General features: G+C 38.3%; 1 protein-coding gene across 4 annotated transcripts in view; it reads right to left on the bottom strand.

Annotated features, from left to right (window-relative positions):
• Positions 1 to 13037: 13037 nt before the first annotated feature.
• The window catches only part of LOC108044588 (dnaJ homolog subfamily C member 16), a 605143-nt gene continuing 599078 nt past the window's right edge, over positions 13038 to 19102 (bottom strand). For all 4 annotated transcript variants that reach the window (XM_044457445.1, XM_044457448.1, XM_044457447.1 and 1 more), the window contains one exon: positions 13038 to 13571. In XM_044457445.1, coding sequence (XP_044313380.1) covers positions 13353 to 13571 — 219 coding nt within the window. In that variant the 3' untranslated portion in view covers positions 13038 to 13352. The remainder of the gene's footprint in view (positions 13572 to 19102) is intronic.

Genomic DNA, 19102 nt, shown 5'->3' with positions numbered 1-19102 from the left:
CCGGCATGAGAATAATGCAAAGCCAGCGACACCTGCGGATATTGCACAACGACGGTAGCAGAAGCCCAAGCTTCGGTCAGCGCTATCAGCGGGCAATGCACTGCGACGCAACCGACGGCTACCCAACACCACACACGGGGCGCCGGGTCAGCACTTTCAGGGCATAGGGCTAGCTTTCATTATAAGAATTTATGTACTTAGTATTTAGTTGAATTTTGGAAATAAATCGTGACGGTCATCGCCTCCCGAAACCTAAGTGTTCTCATTCGCGCAGTACCGCGCGTGTTAAGTAAAAACCTGAATAAGGAAATAATTAATTTATATTACTTGTTCATATATCATCATCTGAGTTCCCAATTTACGCAAATCACCTTTTTTTTTTATTTTACTTCCTTTAGCGCAGCATGACTTTATTGACGGCTTGCTTGTCAATGCGCTATCCCAAGTGAACCATGTTAAAAACTCATTAGGACGTTTACTGGACTTGTGTTTTGTTTCAGAAGTCGTTTGTCTATTAAGAACATCACCACTTACACAACCGGAAGATCCTTATCATGCAACTCTAGAGCTGACTGTAGATGCGAGAACAGAGCTGAATAAAAAACCCGAAAAGTCGGTTTAACGAATCCGCTGCTTTCGTAAGGCAAACTTTAATCTTTTAAATACTTTTATATCCGGCTATGACTGGTCCGAATTTTTTTCATGCACTAACATGGCTGAGGCCGTTAATATCTTTTATAATGCATTGAAATCCTTCGTTTATCTGTGTGTTCTGTTATACTATCCGTCAATTGTCACACCTATAAAATGTTAAGTCCACCCATTTCAATAAATTTAAAATGTGCGGTTCGCAATCTGCCTTCTCTCGATTCCTAAGGGCTCGGTCAAATTTTACCGTGCTTAACGCCCGGTGTTATAAAAGCTATCTGACTCGTTGTAGGGTTCAATTTTCACTAAGCGTAAATCAGCCTACATCGCTATAATTTGAAAATTCTTTGGCAAATACTGATCAGGACATTGCCGATCTATTTGCCCAGTTATTCCAGTCAACATATTCTGTTTCATCCCGTCCAAATCCGTCTTAATCATCTGCCATATCCAAGTCAAACTCGATTTTTATACCCTTGCAGAGGGTATTATAATTTTGGTCAAAAGTGTGCAACGCAGTGAAGGAGACATCTCCGACCCTATAAAGTATATATAGGATCACCTCCTGAGTTGATATAGCCATGTCCGTCTGTCCGTCTGTCTGTTTCTACGCTAACTAGTCTCTCAGTTTTCAAGATATCGAATTGAAACTTTGCACACACCCCTCTTTCCTTGCTCGCAGTATATATGTCGGAACGGGATCGGCCCACTATATCCTATAGCTGCCATATAACTGATTGATCGGAAATGCCATAACTTATTTGTATTTGTAAAGTTGGGAAGCTGGGATTTCCTATGGGTCTTATATTTGGAAAAACAAACCGATCTACCAAATTTCATAAGGATCTGCCGACTATATCCTATAGCTGACATATAACTGATTGATCGGAAATACCATAACTTTGGTGTTTGCTAAGTTAGGAAGTTGGGATTTTCTATGGGCTTTATTTTTGGCCAATCAATCAGACCTATCAAATTTCATAAGGATCGGCCGACTATATCCTATAGCTGCCATATAACTGAACGATTGGTAATGCCATAACTTTGGTGTTTTTAAAGTTAGGAAGTTGGGACTTTTATGAGTATTAAGAATGCATCATATGAATAATTTTGGAGAATATAATTTACAGAGTATTCTGCAAGGGTATATCAGCTTCGGCTCCGCCCGAAGTTAGCTTTCCTTTCTTGTTTTTACTGTATTTAAAAACGATCTCCCTCTAGTCTTGACAAAGTCGCGTGTCCTTATGTACGCAGATGACGTTAAGTTATGCCTGCAATATAATGAAATTTCCAGCAGTTCAGACTTGCAATCGGACCTTAATGCTTTTCAAACATGGTGTTGTGAAAATCTTTTGGATTTAAATAGCGCTATGTGTAAAGTAATGACATTTTTTAGGGTGAACCCGCGTTGTCTAGAATCACGCATGTTGATGACCTTGACGTCCTTCCTGACCCAAAACTTAAGTTTTGTGACCATATTACTTCTCCTAATTAACCTACTATCCTTATTAAACCGTAGAACGATGCTTGGCAAAACGTTTATTTATAAACTTATTCACGGGGATGTGGAGAGTCCCGAGTTACCCGAGTTAGTAGAATTACCAGAGTACTGTGTAACGACTATAACAGACTGTACCATGTTATTTCTACTACCGACTCTTTGCCAAGGGAGCTTGAAATCGATTTTTTCACCAAAAACTTCACCACAAAACTAAACTCCGAGGAAAAGCTAAAATACGAGTATCGCAGCACTTAAATATACAATAGATGAGAATCGAGAAGAAAAGCGCTGAATTATCAAAACAAAATGTAAGAATGGGAAAAATCCTTCTGGTTTAAAGTTTTTGGCGCCATAATAAAGCCTTTAAACGTACATATTGAAACCTTTAAAAAAAATATTAGGATTGGAGCGATTCGAAAATTTTTTGTAATGTAGAATTTACAAATAAAATAACAGTGAACGCTATAGTCGGATGCCCCGACTATCATATACCAGTTACTCAGCCAAAGGTCCGATTTGAACAATTTTGAATGAGTATATTAGTATTGATTTACAATTTTACAAAATCATTTGAAATGCGGCCAGATTTTAGCGTTGAAGGTTTTTGTTTGCGTAAAAGTGGGCGTGGCACTTAGCTGAAGCAAAAATGGTCTTCATGGGCACTAGTAGAATGTGTAAAAAGCAGTTTTACTCTCTCTCTCTCTGATTCCGATTCCGATTTTTTAAACAAGCGCTATCTATTGGGAAAAACTTTAAATGCTCATAGCTCATTAAAAAGAATAATTTGAAAAATATTTGGGTGTTAGATGAATATTTATAATCAAAATAAGATCTCACGCTAGACAGACCTTAGCTTATTTAGCGATTGTGGACGTAAGAGTGTCCGTGGCACATTCGCATAACAATTTTCCGCTGAATGGAAAGCAAAGGAATCTAAATCTAAAACCCCAACCCTCTAGATCTTATAGGTTCCGAGATCACAGCGTTTTTAAAAAAAGTTAAATCATGATTGCCAAAAATTACACAATTCCTTCAGGTTTAAAATGTATGGCCCATATACGCTTTTATGAGAATCGAGGAGGACAGCGCTATACTATCAAAAAATAAAATCTCAATCGCTAGACAGACCTTAGCCTAGTTAGCGATTGTGGACGTAAGAGTGGGCGTGGCAAATTCGCATAACAATTTTGCGCTGAATGGAAGGCAAAATCTAAAAAATCTAAATTTAAAACCCCAACCCTCTAGATCTTATCGCTTCCGAGATCATAGCGTTTTTTAAAAAATAGTTCAATCATGATGGTCAAAAATAAGACAATTCCTTCAGGTTTAAAATGCATGGCGCGTATCTAACGCTTTTATGAGAATTGAAGCGACGTCACATGCACGATAGAAAAAACATAATCAACAACGATCCCAGTTGTGGTGGTACTCCAAACATTCAATCAAATATTAAAAAATAGTATAAATAAATAAATAGGTTTAACTATATAGACGAACAAATACATAAAACAAATAAATAAATTACATTTTGTGTCATTATACCTAAAAAAAAAAAATTAAATAGCTGTTGTAGTATATTGTTGTCTGATTGGCAAAAACTCTTACCCTGAGCAAGGTATACATAAATAAATAAGATTTGCATAGTTTCATGTCAATAGCTTTTATAATGCAAAAATGTCATATAAAAATATAAAATAATGGATATTTTTGCAGCCTTTAACAATTTTTCTTACGGAAACTATACCCTGATCAAGGTATGCGTAAATAAATAAGACTTGGAAACATTTATGTCAATATAGACTTATACACTGCGTGAAATATTCTGAAAAACATCAAATTTGGACCGATTTCACACTACATTTCCTATGGGAGCTATAAGATATAGACGTCCGATCGGCACGCGCACTTACCCTGATCAAGGTATGCTTCAAAAAATACGATTTGGAAAGATACATGTCAATAGCTTATATACTGCGCGAAATGTCCTGAAAATCATTAAATTTTAACCGATTTCACCTTATTGTTCCTATGGAGGCTATAGGATATAGACGTCCGATCGGCACGCGCTTTTACCCTCATCAAGGTATGCATAAAAAATACGATTTGGAAAGATTCATGTCAATAGCTTATAATATACTGCCCAAAAAATCCTGAAAATCAATCAATTTTTACCAATTTCACCCAATTGTTCCTATAGAAGCTATAGGATATTGACGTCCGATCGACATGCGCTTTTACCCTGATCAAGGTATGCATAAAAAACAAGAGAGAACGCAATGGTCCGATTTGAAAAATTTCTTCTACATTTCGATAGGTATTGATAAACACAAAAAAACTGCATTTTTACTTTTCCGAAATATTTAAATTTTTAAAACCGTATATAAGCGATTGTGGGCGTTAAAGGGGGCGTGGCACCTTTTTGAAACAAACTTGCGCTGCGTAGGAACTCCTAGAATCTGCATGCAAAATGCCAATCTTCTAGCTTTTATAGTTTCCGAGATCTCAGCGTTCATACGGACGGACAGACAGACGGACAGACGGACAGACGGACATGGCTATATCGACTCGGCTAGTGACCCTGATCAAGAATATATATACTTTATAGGGTCGGAAACGCTTCCTTCTAGCTGTTACATACTTTTGCACGAATACAATATACCCTTTTACTCTACGAGTAACGGGTATAAATATGATTTGGAAAGATTCATGTCAAAAGCTTTTACACTGCGCGAAATATCATCAATTCTTGCAAGGTATATCTGATTGTTCCAATGGGAGGTATAGGATATAGACGTCCGATCGGCACGCCCTGATCATGGTATGTATAAACAAATACGATTTGGAAAGATTCATGTCAATAGCTTTTAAACTGCGTGAAATATAATCAATTCTTGCAATGTATATCTGATAAAAAAATAAGATTTGGAAAGATTCATGTCAATAGCTTATATACTGCGCGCAAAATCCTGAAAATCATTAAATTTAACCGATTTCACCCCATTGTTCCTATGGGAGCTTTAAGATATAGACGCCCGATCGGCACGCGCATTTACCTTATGCATAAAAAAATACGATTTGGAAAGAATAATGTGAATAGCTTATATACCGCGCGAAATGTCCTGAAAATCATTATACCCGTTACTCGCAGAGTAAAAGGGTATATTGTATTCGTGCAAAAGTATGTAACAGGTAGAAGGAAGCGTTTCCGACCCTGTAAAGTATATATATTCTTGATCAGGATCACTAGCCGAGTCGATATAGCCATGTCCGTCTGTCTGTCCGTCTGTCCGTCTGTCTGTCCGTATGAACGCTGAGATCTCGGAAACTATAAAAGCTAGAAGATTGGCATTTTGCATGTAGATTTTAGGAGTTCCTACGCAGCGCAAGTTTGTTTCAAAATGGTGCCACGCCCCCTCTGACGCCCACAAGCCACAAGTTTTGATGATATTATGAAAATTTTAATTGATATGTATTTGTTTCGTCAATAAATATCGATTGGCCTAATAAAAGTTTGCCACGCCCACTCTTACGCCCAAAAACCCATTAAACGCTTAAGCCTGGCTAGCGCCTACATTTCCGCCTTTCATGGCGCCATCTAACGTATGACTTTGGAACAACTGGCCAAGGTGCTCAACAGAGTCAATGTTAATTCTCGATAAGAATTTCTATTAAAGGAAATTGCGATAGTTTTTATCTAAAGTTGTTTAGCTGAGTAACGGGTATCTAATAGTCGAGGCACTCGACTATAGCGTTCTCTCTTGTTAAACGATTTCACCCTATTGTTCCAATAGGAGCTACAGGATATAGACGTCCGATCGGCACGCTCTTTTACCCTGATCAAAGTATAAATAAAAAAATACGATTTGGAATGATTCATTTCAATAGCTTTTACACTGTGCGAAATATCATCAATTCTTGCAAGGTATATCCGATTGTTCCTGTGGGAACTACGCTACGTACCGATCGGTACGCTCATTTACCCTGATCAAGGTTTATATAAAAAAATACGATTCGAAAAGATTCATGTAAATAGCTTATATACTGCGCGAAATGTCTTGAAAATCATTAAATTTTAACCGATTTCACCCTATTGTTCCTATAGGAGCTATAGGATATAGACGTCCGATCGCACGCGCTTTTACCCTCATCAAAGTATGCATAAACAAATACGATTTTGAGAGATTCATGTCAACAGCTTTTACACTGCGCGAAATATCATCAATTTATGCACGGTATATCCAATTGTTCCTATGGGAGCTGTAGGATATAGACGTCCGATCGGCACGCGCGTTTACCCTGATCAAGGTATGCGTAAATATTCTTAAAAACATCAAATTTGGACCGATTTCAACCTATTGTCCCTATGGGAGCTATAAGATATAGACGTGCAATGGGCACGCGCTTTTACCCTGATCAAGGTATGCATATAAAAATATGATTTGGAAAGATTCATGTCAATAGCTTATATACTGCGCGAAATGTACTGAAAATCATTAAATTTTAACTGATTTCACCCTATTGTTCCTATGGGAGCTATGGGATATAAACGTCCGATTGGCACGCGCATTTACTCTGATCAAGGTATGCATTAAAAATATGATTTCGAAAGATTCATGCCAATACCTTTTTCACTGCTCGAAATATCATCAATTCTTGCAAGTTATATCCGATTGCTCCTATGGGAGCTGTAGGATATAGACGTCCTAACTTTAAACACACCAAAGTTATAGCATTTCCGATCGTTCAGTTATATGGCAGCTATAGAATATAGTCGGATTTTTATGAATTTTGGTAGGCCGGATTGATTGCCCAAATATAAAACCCATACAAAATCCCAACTTCCTAACTTTAAATACACCAAAGTTATGGCATTTCCGATCGTTCAGTTATATGGCAGCTATAGGATATAGTCGGCTGATCCTGGCCGTTCCGACTAATATACTGCGTGCAAAGGAAAGAAGGGTGTGTGCAAAGTTTCAATTAGATATCTTTAAAACTGAGTTACTAGTTCGCGTAGAAACAGACAGACGGACAGACAGACAGACGGACAGACGGACATGGCTATATCAACTCAGGAGGTTATCCTGATCAAGAATATATATACTTTATAGGGTCGGAGATGTCTCCTCCACTGCGTTGCACACTTTTGACCAAAATTATATTACCCTCTGCAAGGGTATAAAAATCGGGCAAATTCCCCATAGTGTCTGTTTCTACGCAAACTAGTCTCTCAGTTTTAAAGCTATCGAGTTGAAACTTTGCACACAGCCTTCTTTTCTTTGCACGCAGTATATATGTCGGAACGGCCGGGATCGGCCGACTATATCCTATAGCTGCCATATAACTGATTGATCGGAAATGCCATAACTCTGCTGTTTGTTAAGTTAGGAAGTTGGGATTTTCTATTGGTTTTATATTTGACCAATCAATCCGACCTACCAAATTTCATAAGGATCGGCCGACTATATCCTATAGCCGCCATATAACTGATTGATCTGAAATGCCATAACTTTGGTGTTTGTTAAGTTAGGAAGTTGGGATTTTCTATGGGTTTTATTTTTGGCCAATCAATCCGACCTACCAAAGTTCATAAGGAGCGGCCGACTATATCTTATAGCTGCCATATAACTGAACGATTGGAAATGCCATAACTTTGGTGTTTTTAAAGTTAGGAAGTTGGGATTTTTTATGAGTATTAAGAATGCATCATATGAATAATTTTGGAGAATATAATTTACAGAGTATTCTGCAAGGGTATATCAACTTCGGCTCCGCCCGAAATTAGCTTTCCTTTCTTGTTTGGAATAAATTAATAACTCGCGAACTATGTAACATATTTCAGTGAGGTTTTTTTTATAGTGTTCTACATACCTATACACACCTTTTGGAAAAGTAAAAGTATACGCCTCCCCCCCACCCAATTTTTTATATTTTTTATAACAAATTTAGCTCTATATGCTCTTAATTTTCAATTTCAATGTTGGACAAAAAATCATAGTCGTTTTCTTCTTCATAATTCTCAACATCTAGAGACTCGTCTCCAGGTTCATATTCGCATAATAACAATTGAATGTCTTTTGGTGGAAGAGCAAGCAGCTTATGTTTTCGGACGCGCTTCTTCAAATTCATTGATGAAATGATGGGGTCTGAAGTAACCATGACTCTGTAAACATCTGTAAAGTTGGAGATTCGACTGTGGGATCAACTAGCTTGCTAACAAAAGTGAATTCGCCATCTTCCTTTTCTCGAAGACCCTTTTGCTTATGCAAAACGTCCAGCAGGGCTGCGTTTTTGATCAAGAGATTGGTTTCTAAATAATGAAATTATGCGAAAAGTCGCACGAAGCGCACGATGAGACAATATGTTCTGAATTTACAATTAATGACTCTACAACATGGATATAGACACTCACTGAACAAAGCTAAACATTTTTTTAAAACTCTATTGAAAGTTTAGCTTTCTTTCCAAAACCCAAACGAAAACATCACCTCCTACATTTACAAATTGTTAAAATTGGACGCACATATTAAGCAATATATAAGTATTTTTACACAGAACATACCTTGAGAATTGGTAATCATTTCAAATTTGACTGTCTTACGTCATTTTGTTGCAGAGATAATGATTTGAAAGTGAGCTTCAAAGTTAAGCAAAATGTAAACAAACCATGTGCGCTTGCAACAGCTGACTTTAACAGTTGGTATTTAAATACTAGACTTTTAAATTAACATTTGCGGTATGCTACCAAACAGTTTGATGTTTTCTTAATACATAAAAAAAAAATAGGAAATCGGCATACTTTTAAAAAATACATTTATTCCAAAAAATCGGGCAAATTCCCCATAGTGCAGAGGAGTGCTTGGATTTAATAAAAGGTGGTCAAAAGAATTCGATGATCCTTATTTAACTAAAACTTTATTTATTTCCGTCCGATTCTGGAATATGGGTCTCCCGTCTGGAGTCCACAAAACGGAATACATATTGGTCGTATTGAATCAGTACAAAAAAACTTTCTTCTTTTTGCTTTACGGCGCCTAAACTGGGATGCAAATCTTAACTTACCTTCTTATTCTAGTAGACTTCTGTTGATTAATTTACCATCCCTAGCCAACCGTAGAGCGATGCTTGGTACTGTCTTCATTTATAACCCGACTTGTTAAGTCGGCTAAATTTTTCTGTGCCAAGTAGATTTACTAGAAATTATATTCCCCTAATATTAAATCATTGTAGATCTAACTATGCCTTGCATGAGCCTTTCAGAGAATTGTGTTCTGACTATAATAGATTTTTTCCTATAATCTCAAATCTTGACTCTCTGCCGCTCTTAAAACGATTATCTATCTATCTTCATTGGCACAAAATTGATCTAACTATTACTTTTTTCCCCGGACTTTTACCTATATTTCCTTATCTCGCGTCTATCTTCTCGCGAATCGTGCCGTACGATACACGGCTGCGCCCCTCGGTCGGTTGGGCGGGTAAGTGGAACGTGGGACTCCGCGCGAAAAAAAAATAAAAAAATTGTAATTCATTTTAACATCACTTCTTTTATATAACTTTTTTACCAAGCAAGTACTGTAGTAACAGTAGTAGCTTGACTCCTAAAAAGTACATAAATATTTTAATTTATTTGACCAAAATTGTAATACCCTCTCCAAGGGTATAAAAATACGATTTGGAAAGATTCATGTCAACAGCAACATTAAATTTTAGCCGATTTCACCCTATTGTTTCTATGGGAGCTATAGGATATAGACGTCCGATCGGCACGCGCATATAATCTGATCAAAACATGCATACACTGCGTTAAATATTCTGAAAAACATCAAATTTTGACTGATTTCACACTATTGTTCCTATGGAAGCTATAGGATAACGTCCGATCGGCACGCGCTTCTACCCTGAAAGACTTATATACTGTGCGAAATATCATGTTTTAGGACGACTGTGAAAGTTTCAGATCGCTAGCTTTTAAACTGAGCTCGCAAACAGTATTTAAACATCGATAAGGCTATATCGAGTCCCCTAATTATGCTGATCAAGAATATATATACTTTATGGGGTCGGAAACGTCGCGTTACAAACTTCTGACCAAAATTATATAACCCTCTGCAATGGTATAAAAATATAGACAAGAAAGGAAAGCTAACTTCGGGCGGAGCCGAAGTTGAAATACCCTTGCAGAATATTCTGCAAATTATATTCTCCAAAATCATTCATAATGCATTCTTAATACTAATAAAAAATCCCAACTTCCTAACTTTAAAAACACCAAAGTTATGGCATTTCCAATCGTTCAGTTATATGGCAGCTATAGAATATAGTCGGCCGATCCTTATGAAATTTGATATGTCGGATTGATTAGGCAAAAATAAAACCCATAGAAAATCCCAACTTCCTAACTTAACAAACACCAAAGTTATGGCATTTCCGATCAATCAGTTATATGGCAGCTATAAGATATAGTCGGCCGATCCTTATGAAATTTGGTACGTCGGATTGATTGGCCAAATATAATACCCATGGAGAGTCCCAACTTCCTAACTTAACAAACAGCAGAGTTATGGCATTTCCGATCAATCAGTTATATGGCAGCTATAGGATATAGTCGGCCGATCCCGGCCGTTCCGACTTATATACTGCGTGCAAAGGAAAGAAGGGTGTGTGCAAAGTTTCAATTCGATATCTTTAAAACTGAGAGACTAGTTCGCGTAGAAACAGACAGACGGACAGACAGACGGACCGACGGACAGACGGACATGGCTATATCAACTCAGGAGGTGATCCTGATCAAGAATATATATACTTTATAGGGTCGGAGATGTCTCCTTCACTGCGTTGCACACTTTTGACCAAAATTATAATACCCTCTGCAAGGGTTGGATCCGTGGATAGAGGCCAACAACAACTTCCAATGAATATATCCGTTCCCATATATTTATCGACAAAACCGACTTAGACGATTATTAATTTGATATACCCTTGCAGAATATTCTGAAAGTTATGGCATTGCCAATCGTTCAGTTATATGGCAAATATAGGATATAGTCGGCCGAACTTCCTAACATTACAAACACCAAAGTTATGGCGTTTTCGATCAATCAGTTATATGGCGGCTATAGGATATAGTCGGCCGATCCTTATGAAGTTTGGTTGGTCGGATTGATTGGCCAAATATAAAACCCATAAAAAATCCCAACTTCCTAACTTTACAAACACCAAAGTTATGGCATTTCCGATCGTTCAGTTATATGGCAGTTATTGGATATAGTCGGCCGATCCTTATGAATAAGTTATATGGCGACTATAGGATATAGTCGGCCGATCTCGGCCGTTCCGATTTACTAGGTGGGGTGAAAAGTAACCTCCTTGACCGCCAGAATGCGCTACTACTGCAATGATGGTCATGGTTCCTTACGGTGCGTCCATATTTAGGCAAGCATACCAAATTTCAGTGCGATACTGCCCTTAGTTTTGATTTGGCAGCTGATTGTTGTTGACGTGTTTAGCATCATGTTGAATATGGACAAAAACGATTTTCGTTCTAAAGCATTATTTTTTGAGAGGCAAAACGGCAAAGGAAACAAAAGAAAAATTGGATAAATACTAGGGGCAAATGCTCCGTCAGAGAGAGTTTCGTGGTGGCCGCAACTCCACTACCGATGAAAGTGCGCGAGTTAGCAGATGCCACAAAGATCAGTACTGATCGCACACGCCATATTTTGAGCGAGATTCTGCATATGAAAAAGTTATCCTGCAGCTGGGTGCCGCGCATGCTCACTCTTGACCAAAAACTCGAACGCGAGACCAGTTCGAAAGAGTGTTTGGACTTACTGATGCGGAATCCGGTGGACTTTTGGCGTCGATTGGTAACTGTTGATGAAACCTGGATCCACTATTACACACCAGAGGTCAGAATGAGTGCCCGGCAATGGACCAAAGCCGGCACGAGTGCTCCGAAGCGGCCGAGGCAGGCTCGATGGGTCGGAAAGGTTATGGAGTCAGTTTTTTGGGATTGTCGTGGACTACCTCGAAAAAGGAAAAACCATCAACAGCGAGTATTACTGTGCATTGTTGGAGCGATTGAAGGCCGAAATCGCTGCAAAACGGCTTCACAGAAGCGAAAAAAAATTGTTTTTGCAAGACAATGCACCGGCGCACAAGAGCGTAGCAACCACTGCTAAAATGAGTGACTTAGGGCTCCAATTGCTTCGGCATCCACCTTATTCATCCGATTTGGTTCCCTCGGACTATTATCTGTTCCCGAATCTGAAAAGATATCTCATTAATAAAAATATAAATCATCGACGCCGCGGAGTATTTTGCAGACCTTCCGAAAAATTACTTTTCGGATGGGATCAAGAAGTTGGAAAAACGTTGGAATAAGTGTATGGAGCTAAAAGGGGACTACATTGAATAAAATAAAAAAACATTTGAGAAAATTGTTTCATTCCCAAGGAGGTTACTTTTCACTCCATCTTGTATATACTGCAAGCAAAGGAACGAAGGGTGTGTGCAAAGTTTCGATATCTTTAAAACTGAGATACTTGTTCGCGTAAAAACAGAATGACGGACAGACAGACGGACATGCTAATATCAACTCAGGACGCGCTCCTGATCAAGAATATATAATATATACCTTATAGGGTTGGAGATGTCTCCTTCACTGCGTTGCACACTTTTGACCAAAATTATAATATCCTCTGCAAGGGTATATAAGAAACAATAAGTTCATAAAGATAGGCTAAAGAAATTTAACAATGGTTCCCGAGCTGTTTGGTCCAAATATATAGGAAAACACATATTTAATTATTATATTGTATATTATTGAAGAAAAATGTATTTAAAAAAGACATTGGTTCTTGCAGGGGTATTCAATCTATTTTTTTTTAATTAGTTCTGGAAGTATATAAAATGTTTTGAGATTAATATTATTTTATATTTAACATTTTTTTTTATTATAAAATTGTAATTCATTTTAACATCACTTCTTTTATATAACTTTTTTAGCAAGCAAGTACTGTAGTAACAGTAGTAACTTGACTCCTCAAAAGTACATAAATATTTTAATGTGTTAGGAACCACTTATATGTAATACTAATGTTCCTGATATTTTCTTTCTGTTGAAAATTTTAAATAATCTTGAAAATTTTAAATTGATCTTGTTACAGAAATAGTTTTGAGTTAGGGCTTAGTAGAAAAGTCACTTAGTAGAAAAGTCCGGCCAATAATTAATGTAGTATTTTTGTGTTCTGCCATCAAACAGTCTTACAAGCCAATTATCAAGGCTGTTAAGTAAATTATCTTCCAAAATAATATTTGCTTCTGCCTCGGATTCTTCAGAATAGCATTTTGTAAGAAAAGTTCCGACCTCAGGGTCCTCCTTTGTGTCCAAAACAATCTTTGTAATTTTTAGGATTCTCTGAAATTAAACAGATTTATTTATTTTATTAAACAGATACGAATAAAAATGGAATAAATAAGTAAGAATTAAGTATAACAATTGGCGTAGAATAGATTTTGTACAAAAAAAGGTTATTGCTTGTAAAAAGGAAGAAGTATGCTTAAGAGTCAAATTGTATCAGGATGATGCTTGCTCTATCACAACTTTTTATTTGCTAAAATATCTAAGAGCTTTGATTTTGTATACCCTTGCGGAGGGTATTATAATTCCACAATATATATTTTTATCAGCTTCATCAGCCAGGCCAGATAAAGCTATGCCCGTCTGCCTGTCTGCCCGTCCGCCTCTCAGTTTTTAACTAGTGTTCCAAAAGTGTTCTTTGTATTGCAGATAGTATATAAGTTGGAAAGAGCCCAATCGGCTTATTGTATAATAAAGCTCCCATTGCAACAATAGGACAAAAGGAACCGGAATTTAAAATTTTTGGATATTTTCAAAAATTTGATTTCAGTCTTATAAAATAATATTTAGCTGTCATAGGAAAGATCAAAAAGTTAATGAGAAAATAATACGATAATTTACCTATATAAGTTCTTTTCAACATATACGCATATAACTCGAGAAACAGATGTTATTATTATACATATATGCTTTATTTATTGAATCTTCTTTATATGAGACTAACAATAAGTATATCAAATCTTAAGAATATAACTTAACTTACAGTCATGTAGACTGAATTTAGACTAACGGGCCCTAATATTTATTGCTGGGCTGGTAGATCGTTACGATGCAGACGAGTTCTGTTCGAAACCCGTCTTAGGTTCGTTGCGAGAATATTTGGGTGCAGTGTAAGCTTGTTATGATAGGCCGCTTGCTGCTTTGTTATTTCATCTTTGACCGGTGGTATGCCCAGATCCCTGTGGATGTTTTCGTTCCGAACATACCATGGTGCCCCAGTGATTGTTCGCAGGATTTTTGATTGTGAGCGCTGTATGATGTCAACGTTGCTGTTGCTCGCGTTCCCCCAGAGCTGGGAGCCGTAGGTCCAAATGGGCTTAAGGGTGGAGATGTAGAGAAGAACTTTAAAGTCCAAACACAGGGGTGATCGAGAATTTATAATCCAGTGTAGGCTGCTAGCTTTAAGTCTGAGATGTACTTTCTTGCATTCAATGTGCCTCCGCCAGGTTAGGCGTTTGTCGAGGTGGACGCCGAGATATGTTACATCGCTGGCTTGGGGAATCTGCGTACTATTCAAAGTTAGCGGTGGGCACGATTGTTGTTGTGGTAGAGGTACGACTTAAGTAACTTATGAGTGTTTTCTGGCATGTTATGATTTTATGCATAAGGCCTTCAAGTCACACTCGGTCGAATGCCTGAGAGACGTCGAGGAATATCGCACTACAATATTCCCGATGTCCGAAGGCTGTACGAGTTTCTGAAGTTATCCGGTTGACTTGCTCGATGGTTCCGTGGCTTTCACGAAACCCGAATTGATGTGCCGGGATTACGTTTTGTTCTCTTAAATATGGTGTAATGCGCGTGAGCAGGCGTTTTTCCAGTAATTTGGACAGGCACGATAGTAAGCTTATTGGCCTGTACGATGAGGGAATTGTGTGGTCCTTCCCAGGCTTCGGTATCATAATAACCACGGACTTTTTCTATTTTTTGGGGTAGTAGCCAAGTTTTGTGATCCCGTTATGTAACTTGCATATAACATCCAATGCGCAGTTTGGAAGTTCAATTATCGCCCCCTGGAGCCTTTTTCGGTTTTACTTGCTTTCTAATGACGTTAGCAATTTCAGTTGCTTGAAACAAAATCAGGTTAATTGCAATTTCAGAGCTAAGCGGCGGTAGTTGAAGAGAGTGGCGGCGTTCGGCTGAAATACATTTCGTAGGTGTAAAGCAAATGCTTCGGCTCTGTCTTCGTCCCAAGTACCCGAGGAGTCTCTAATCGGAGTGACTGATTCTATCGGAGAGCTTAAATTTGGGTGAGCTCTCCACAAAGGATGCTTTGTACTGGTCGGCGACAGTTTCTCGATGTACTGGCGCTGTGCAAGCTCCACTTGCTTGAGGGTTTTGGTGAGTCTGCGAGTGGCTTCATTTAAGAGTTGCTTCGAATGGGGCGATCTGCAGGATTGCCAAGCGCGTCGTAGACAATAATTGATAATATTAATAATTGATAATATTAATAATATTTTTGGGGAAAAATCCATTTTCTTTCAGTGCCTCTTTTATATCATTGGTGGATACGTCGGGCTCTATGCCCTTTAGCACTACTTGCAAGCCTTTGCTACTCTTGAGCTGGTACGTGTAGTAGGGTTTCCTAGCCTCGTCTAGGTAATTGGTTACAGCTCTGAATTGATCTTCAGATTTAGCTTGAAGCTTTGTTTCATGAATATTCCCTTTAACAAGAGGAGTAATATAAAAGCTGTCATTCCCGACCAGCACAACAATTCTCTTTACTAGGGCATTGGTGGGGGCTTTGGATTTTTTTTAACTGCCTGTCCAGCTTCGGATTGATTATTATCAATTTCCGACAATAGGGCGAATCTGTTGTTAGTAGAAGCCCCTGGTTGTTCGCTGCCTTTATTAGGGCAATTTTGTTTTGGTTTATTTCCAACCATTTTATTTTGCGGGCTTAGCTTCCGTTTGATCCATGCCAGTCTGTATAGCCGGACCCACTTGTTGTTGTTTGATATTGCCGATATTGGCACTCATACTTACAATTGGCTTTGTAGTTTTATTCGGCGCTGCAGAAGTTGCAAACGCATTCGAAATCGCGTTGTTGTTAACGGCGACCGTTGATGTTGTTGTTGCAGTGGCTGCGGTTGCAGAAATTAATGAGGTCGCAGTGCTCGTGGCTGGTGAGCTGTGAGTCGAAGCTGGGGGTGTGGTTCTACACTGCAAGCTCCATGAAGTGGGAGTTGGTGTGAGTAGGGCGGGAGAACAAGTCCGTGCTCTCGCAATGTCAATGGTCAGTAGTGCTGAGTTGCTCTTTGAAGAAGTTCTTTCTACTTCTGTATCACGGGTTGATAAATAAGAGATAAAATTGTTTCTCTGGTCTACGGAGCTTCTACGCTCAAATATTAATTGGCACCTCAATTTCGTTTATAGGGCAATAAAAGGTGTAAGCAAGGCATTACACAAAATGCTGAATAAAAAAAATGGATTGCAACACTTTTGTACCTATAAATACTGTTAAGTTTGCTTAATAAAATTAGTCTATGTCTAGTCTTTAGGTTCAAGCATCGTTTGCCGTTTAACATTTGATGTTCCCGACGTGATACCAATAAGAGATTACACCACCAAATGACTTTGGACAGCTTAAATCGAAGTTGTCGACAAGTCGAGGGACAGGTGATGACCTTTGCAAGATGGAATAAAAGCCAAGAAAGGGACCTTCTCCAAAAACTATTTGGAATACTGGTCAATCATTTGTAAAGCAACAAGAATTTCTTCATACCTTGCAACCAGACTTCGCCTGTCACAGTCACTACTGTTCGATAAGGCCTGACAATTTTACACATAGAACATACATACACCAATTCGGATATCAAACTTCAATAAAGATTATTAAAAAGTATTAAAGTAAAAGGCCAACATTGGTTGCAAAAAGGAGCAAAAGTACAAAAATTTGAGAATTTATAAAGACTTTTGACAACCCGGTTGAGAAGGGCAACTACACGAAAGCCAAGAAGACACTCATGGAAACCCGAAAATCAGTTCCAGAACTAGCCCTGATGTGCAGCTACCAAGAAACAATAGATTGTTACACCCGTTAGTAAAAAGGGCATAAAGCGCTTCCGACCCCATAAATTTATAAACAACTTTCAGTCAAAAATTTAGATTTCAAATTTAATTGGCATTTGCATCATCCTATTTTCCGACTCTCTTGAGTCATTGTCTTTATCAAATTTTAGGAGTCTCGACTTATGTGTCAGACTAACCGGTTGTGTATATTTCAGAGCTGCCGTATTTATTTTGATTTTTTTTTTGACTTTCTCAACAAAACATTTGCCGGCCTTGCTTTCGGTTAGCAGGCCGGCTGCTGCGCTAAACTTTCTTTTTCTTTATTTTCTTAGTTCCTTACGCAAGTACAATGTCAGTTGCTGATATAGTTCCCAAAAAAGATGTCTTCCAATTTCAAGCCATCTCGACGAAAGGTTGTCGTGAAACCATCCAGGACTCTCATGTGGCTAAGCACTCGGTCTTTGCTAAGGACCAAGTCACGCGACCACAAGTAAATACAGACGAAGCTGCTAAAGTAGCTCCTATGAAAGCTTCTTAGAATGCCAAGGCGACTGCCTTTGATGCCAATAGGCATCATTGAGACACCTCATCTGTCCCGACCATGACCATTTTTACCCCCAAGAGGGTTAGAAGGAATGCTCAGGTAAATAACCTAAGGAAAATACGAAGTCTTGACATACTCGGAGGTAGTAATATCAATAAATTATCGCTGCCAAACCCTGTTGGTGACCATAAACGTCCTCAAACTGCAGCCTCTGGCATGACCATGCAATCACATTCTTCAAGTCAAGAAGACTCTACCGACTTACTCATATTAATGATTCAATCAGCACCTTTAAACTTGGTCATGGATTGTCTGAGCATGTTGAAGCTAACCTGCATTCGGTGTCCCCACGCAATGCCTCTTCTCAAGCTAAAACCAAGAAAACCTGGTTAATCTTCCTGTAGGGTTACTCTGGCTGACGGCAATGTTTACCGTGAAGGCCAGAAGCTTTTCTGGTGTGGCGTCGAAGATGAGCACATATCGAAATCGAGGACCTTTAAGGCTATTTTGAAGCCTACTCTTTTTTGGGGTGTCCACTTTTGGGGCAGTGCATGTACGCCACCATAAAACTAATTAATAATTATGCCAACCTACATTTTAAGACATGAAGACATAAGCTTCACTATATTTAGAGATCTTAAAATTAGAACTGTCTTTAGATATATTACTAATACTGCCACACATTAAAGAGCACGACTTCTCTCACTTGCCCTGACACTATCCAGACCCATGAACGGAAGAATACTTGAACGATTGCAACCATCTGACAATTGGATATTTAGACGGCCCGCTCGTATGTGCCAGGCACATACTCATAGTCTGAAACAATGCCCAGACTTGAATGTGGCCTTTTGCTTTCATACTACCTGTGAAGGTGAATTTAGTTTCACAATGTAACTTAAAAAAACCCCTTGGATGTGCGTATTACAAAAAAAATTACTTCTCACTCCCTCCCTGTTACAATACTCGTCTAAATGTAGGGAAACGATCATGCATTGCATTGGGTAATATGCATTTTCTACAATCCACCTCAATGCAAAAATTGATAATAAGTATTTGGTTATAAGTATTTCTAGTACAAGTCTAACAATGTTTACAAATTCATGGGGTTTCTTCTTTACCAAATTCTTAGTCAGTACATCTGCAATCATTGCCTCTGAAAAAGTATTTTTTTAAAACATTCTCTCTTTCGTATACCATATGCTGTGCTGTTCCTCGGAATTCCATAAAATCAGATTTAACCGGCGTCACA

Source organism: Drosophila rhopaloa, unplaced genomic scaffold (assembly GCF_018152115.1).
Source record: "Drosophila rhopaloa isolate 14029-0021.01 unplaced genomic scaffold, ASM1815211v1 contig_156, whole genome shotgun sequence".
Classification (NCBI taxonomy): domain Eukaryota; kingdom Metazoa; phylum Arthropoda; class Insecta; order Diptera; family Drosophilidae; genus Drosophila; species Drosophila rhopaloa.
The sequence above is the reverse complement of the archived record's forward strand: the minus strand, read 5'-3'. Positions and strand labels throughout refer to the sequence as shown.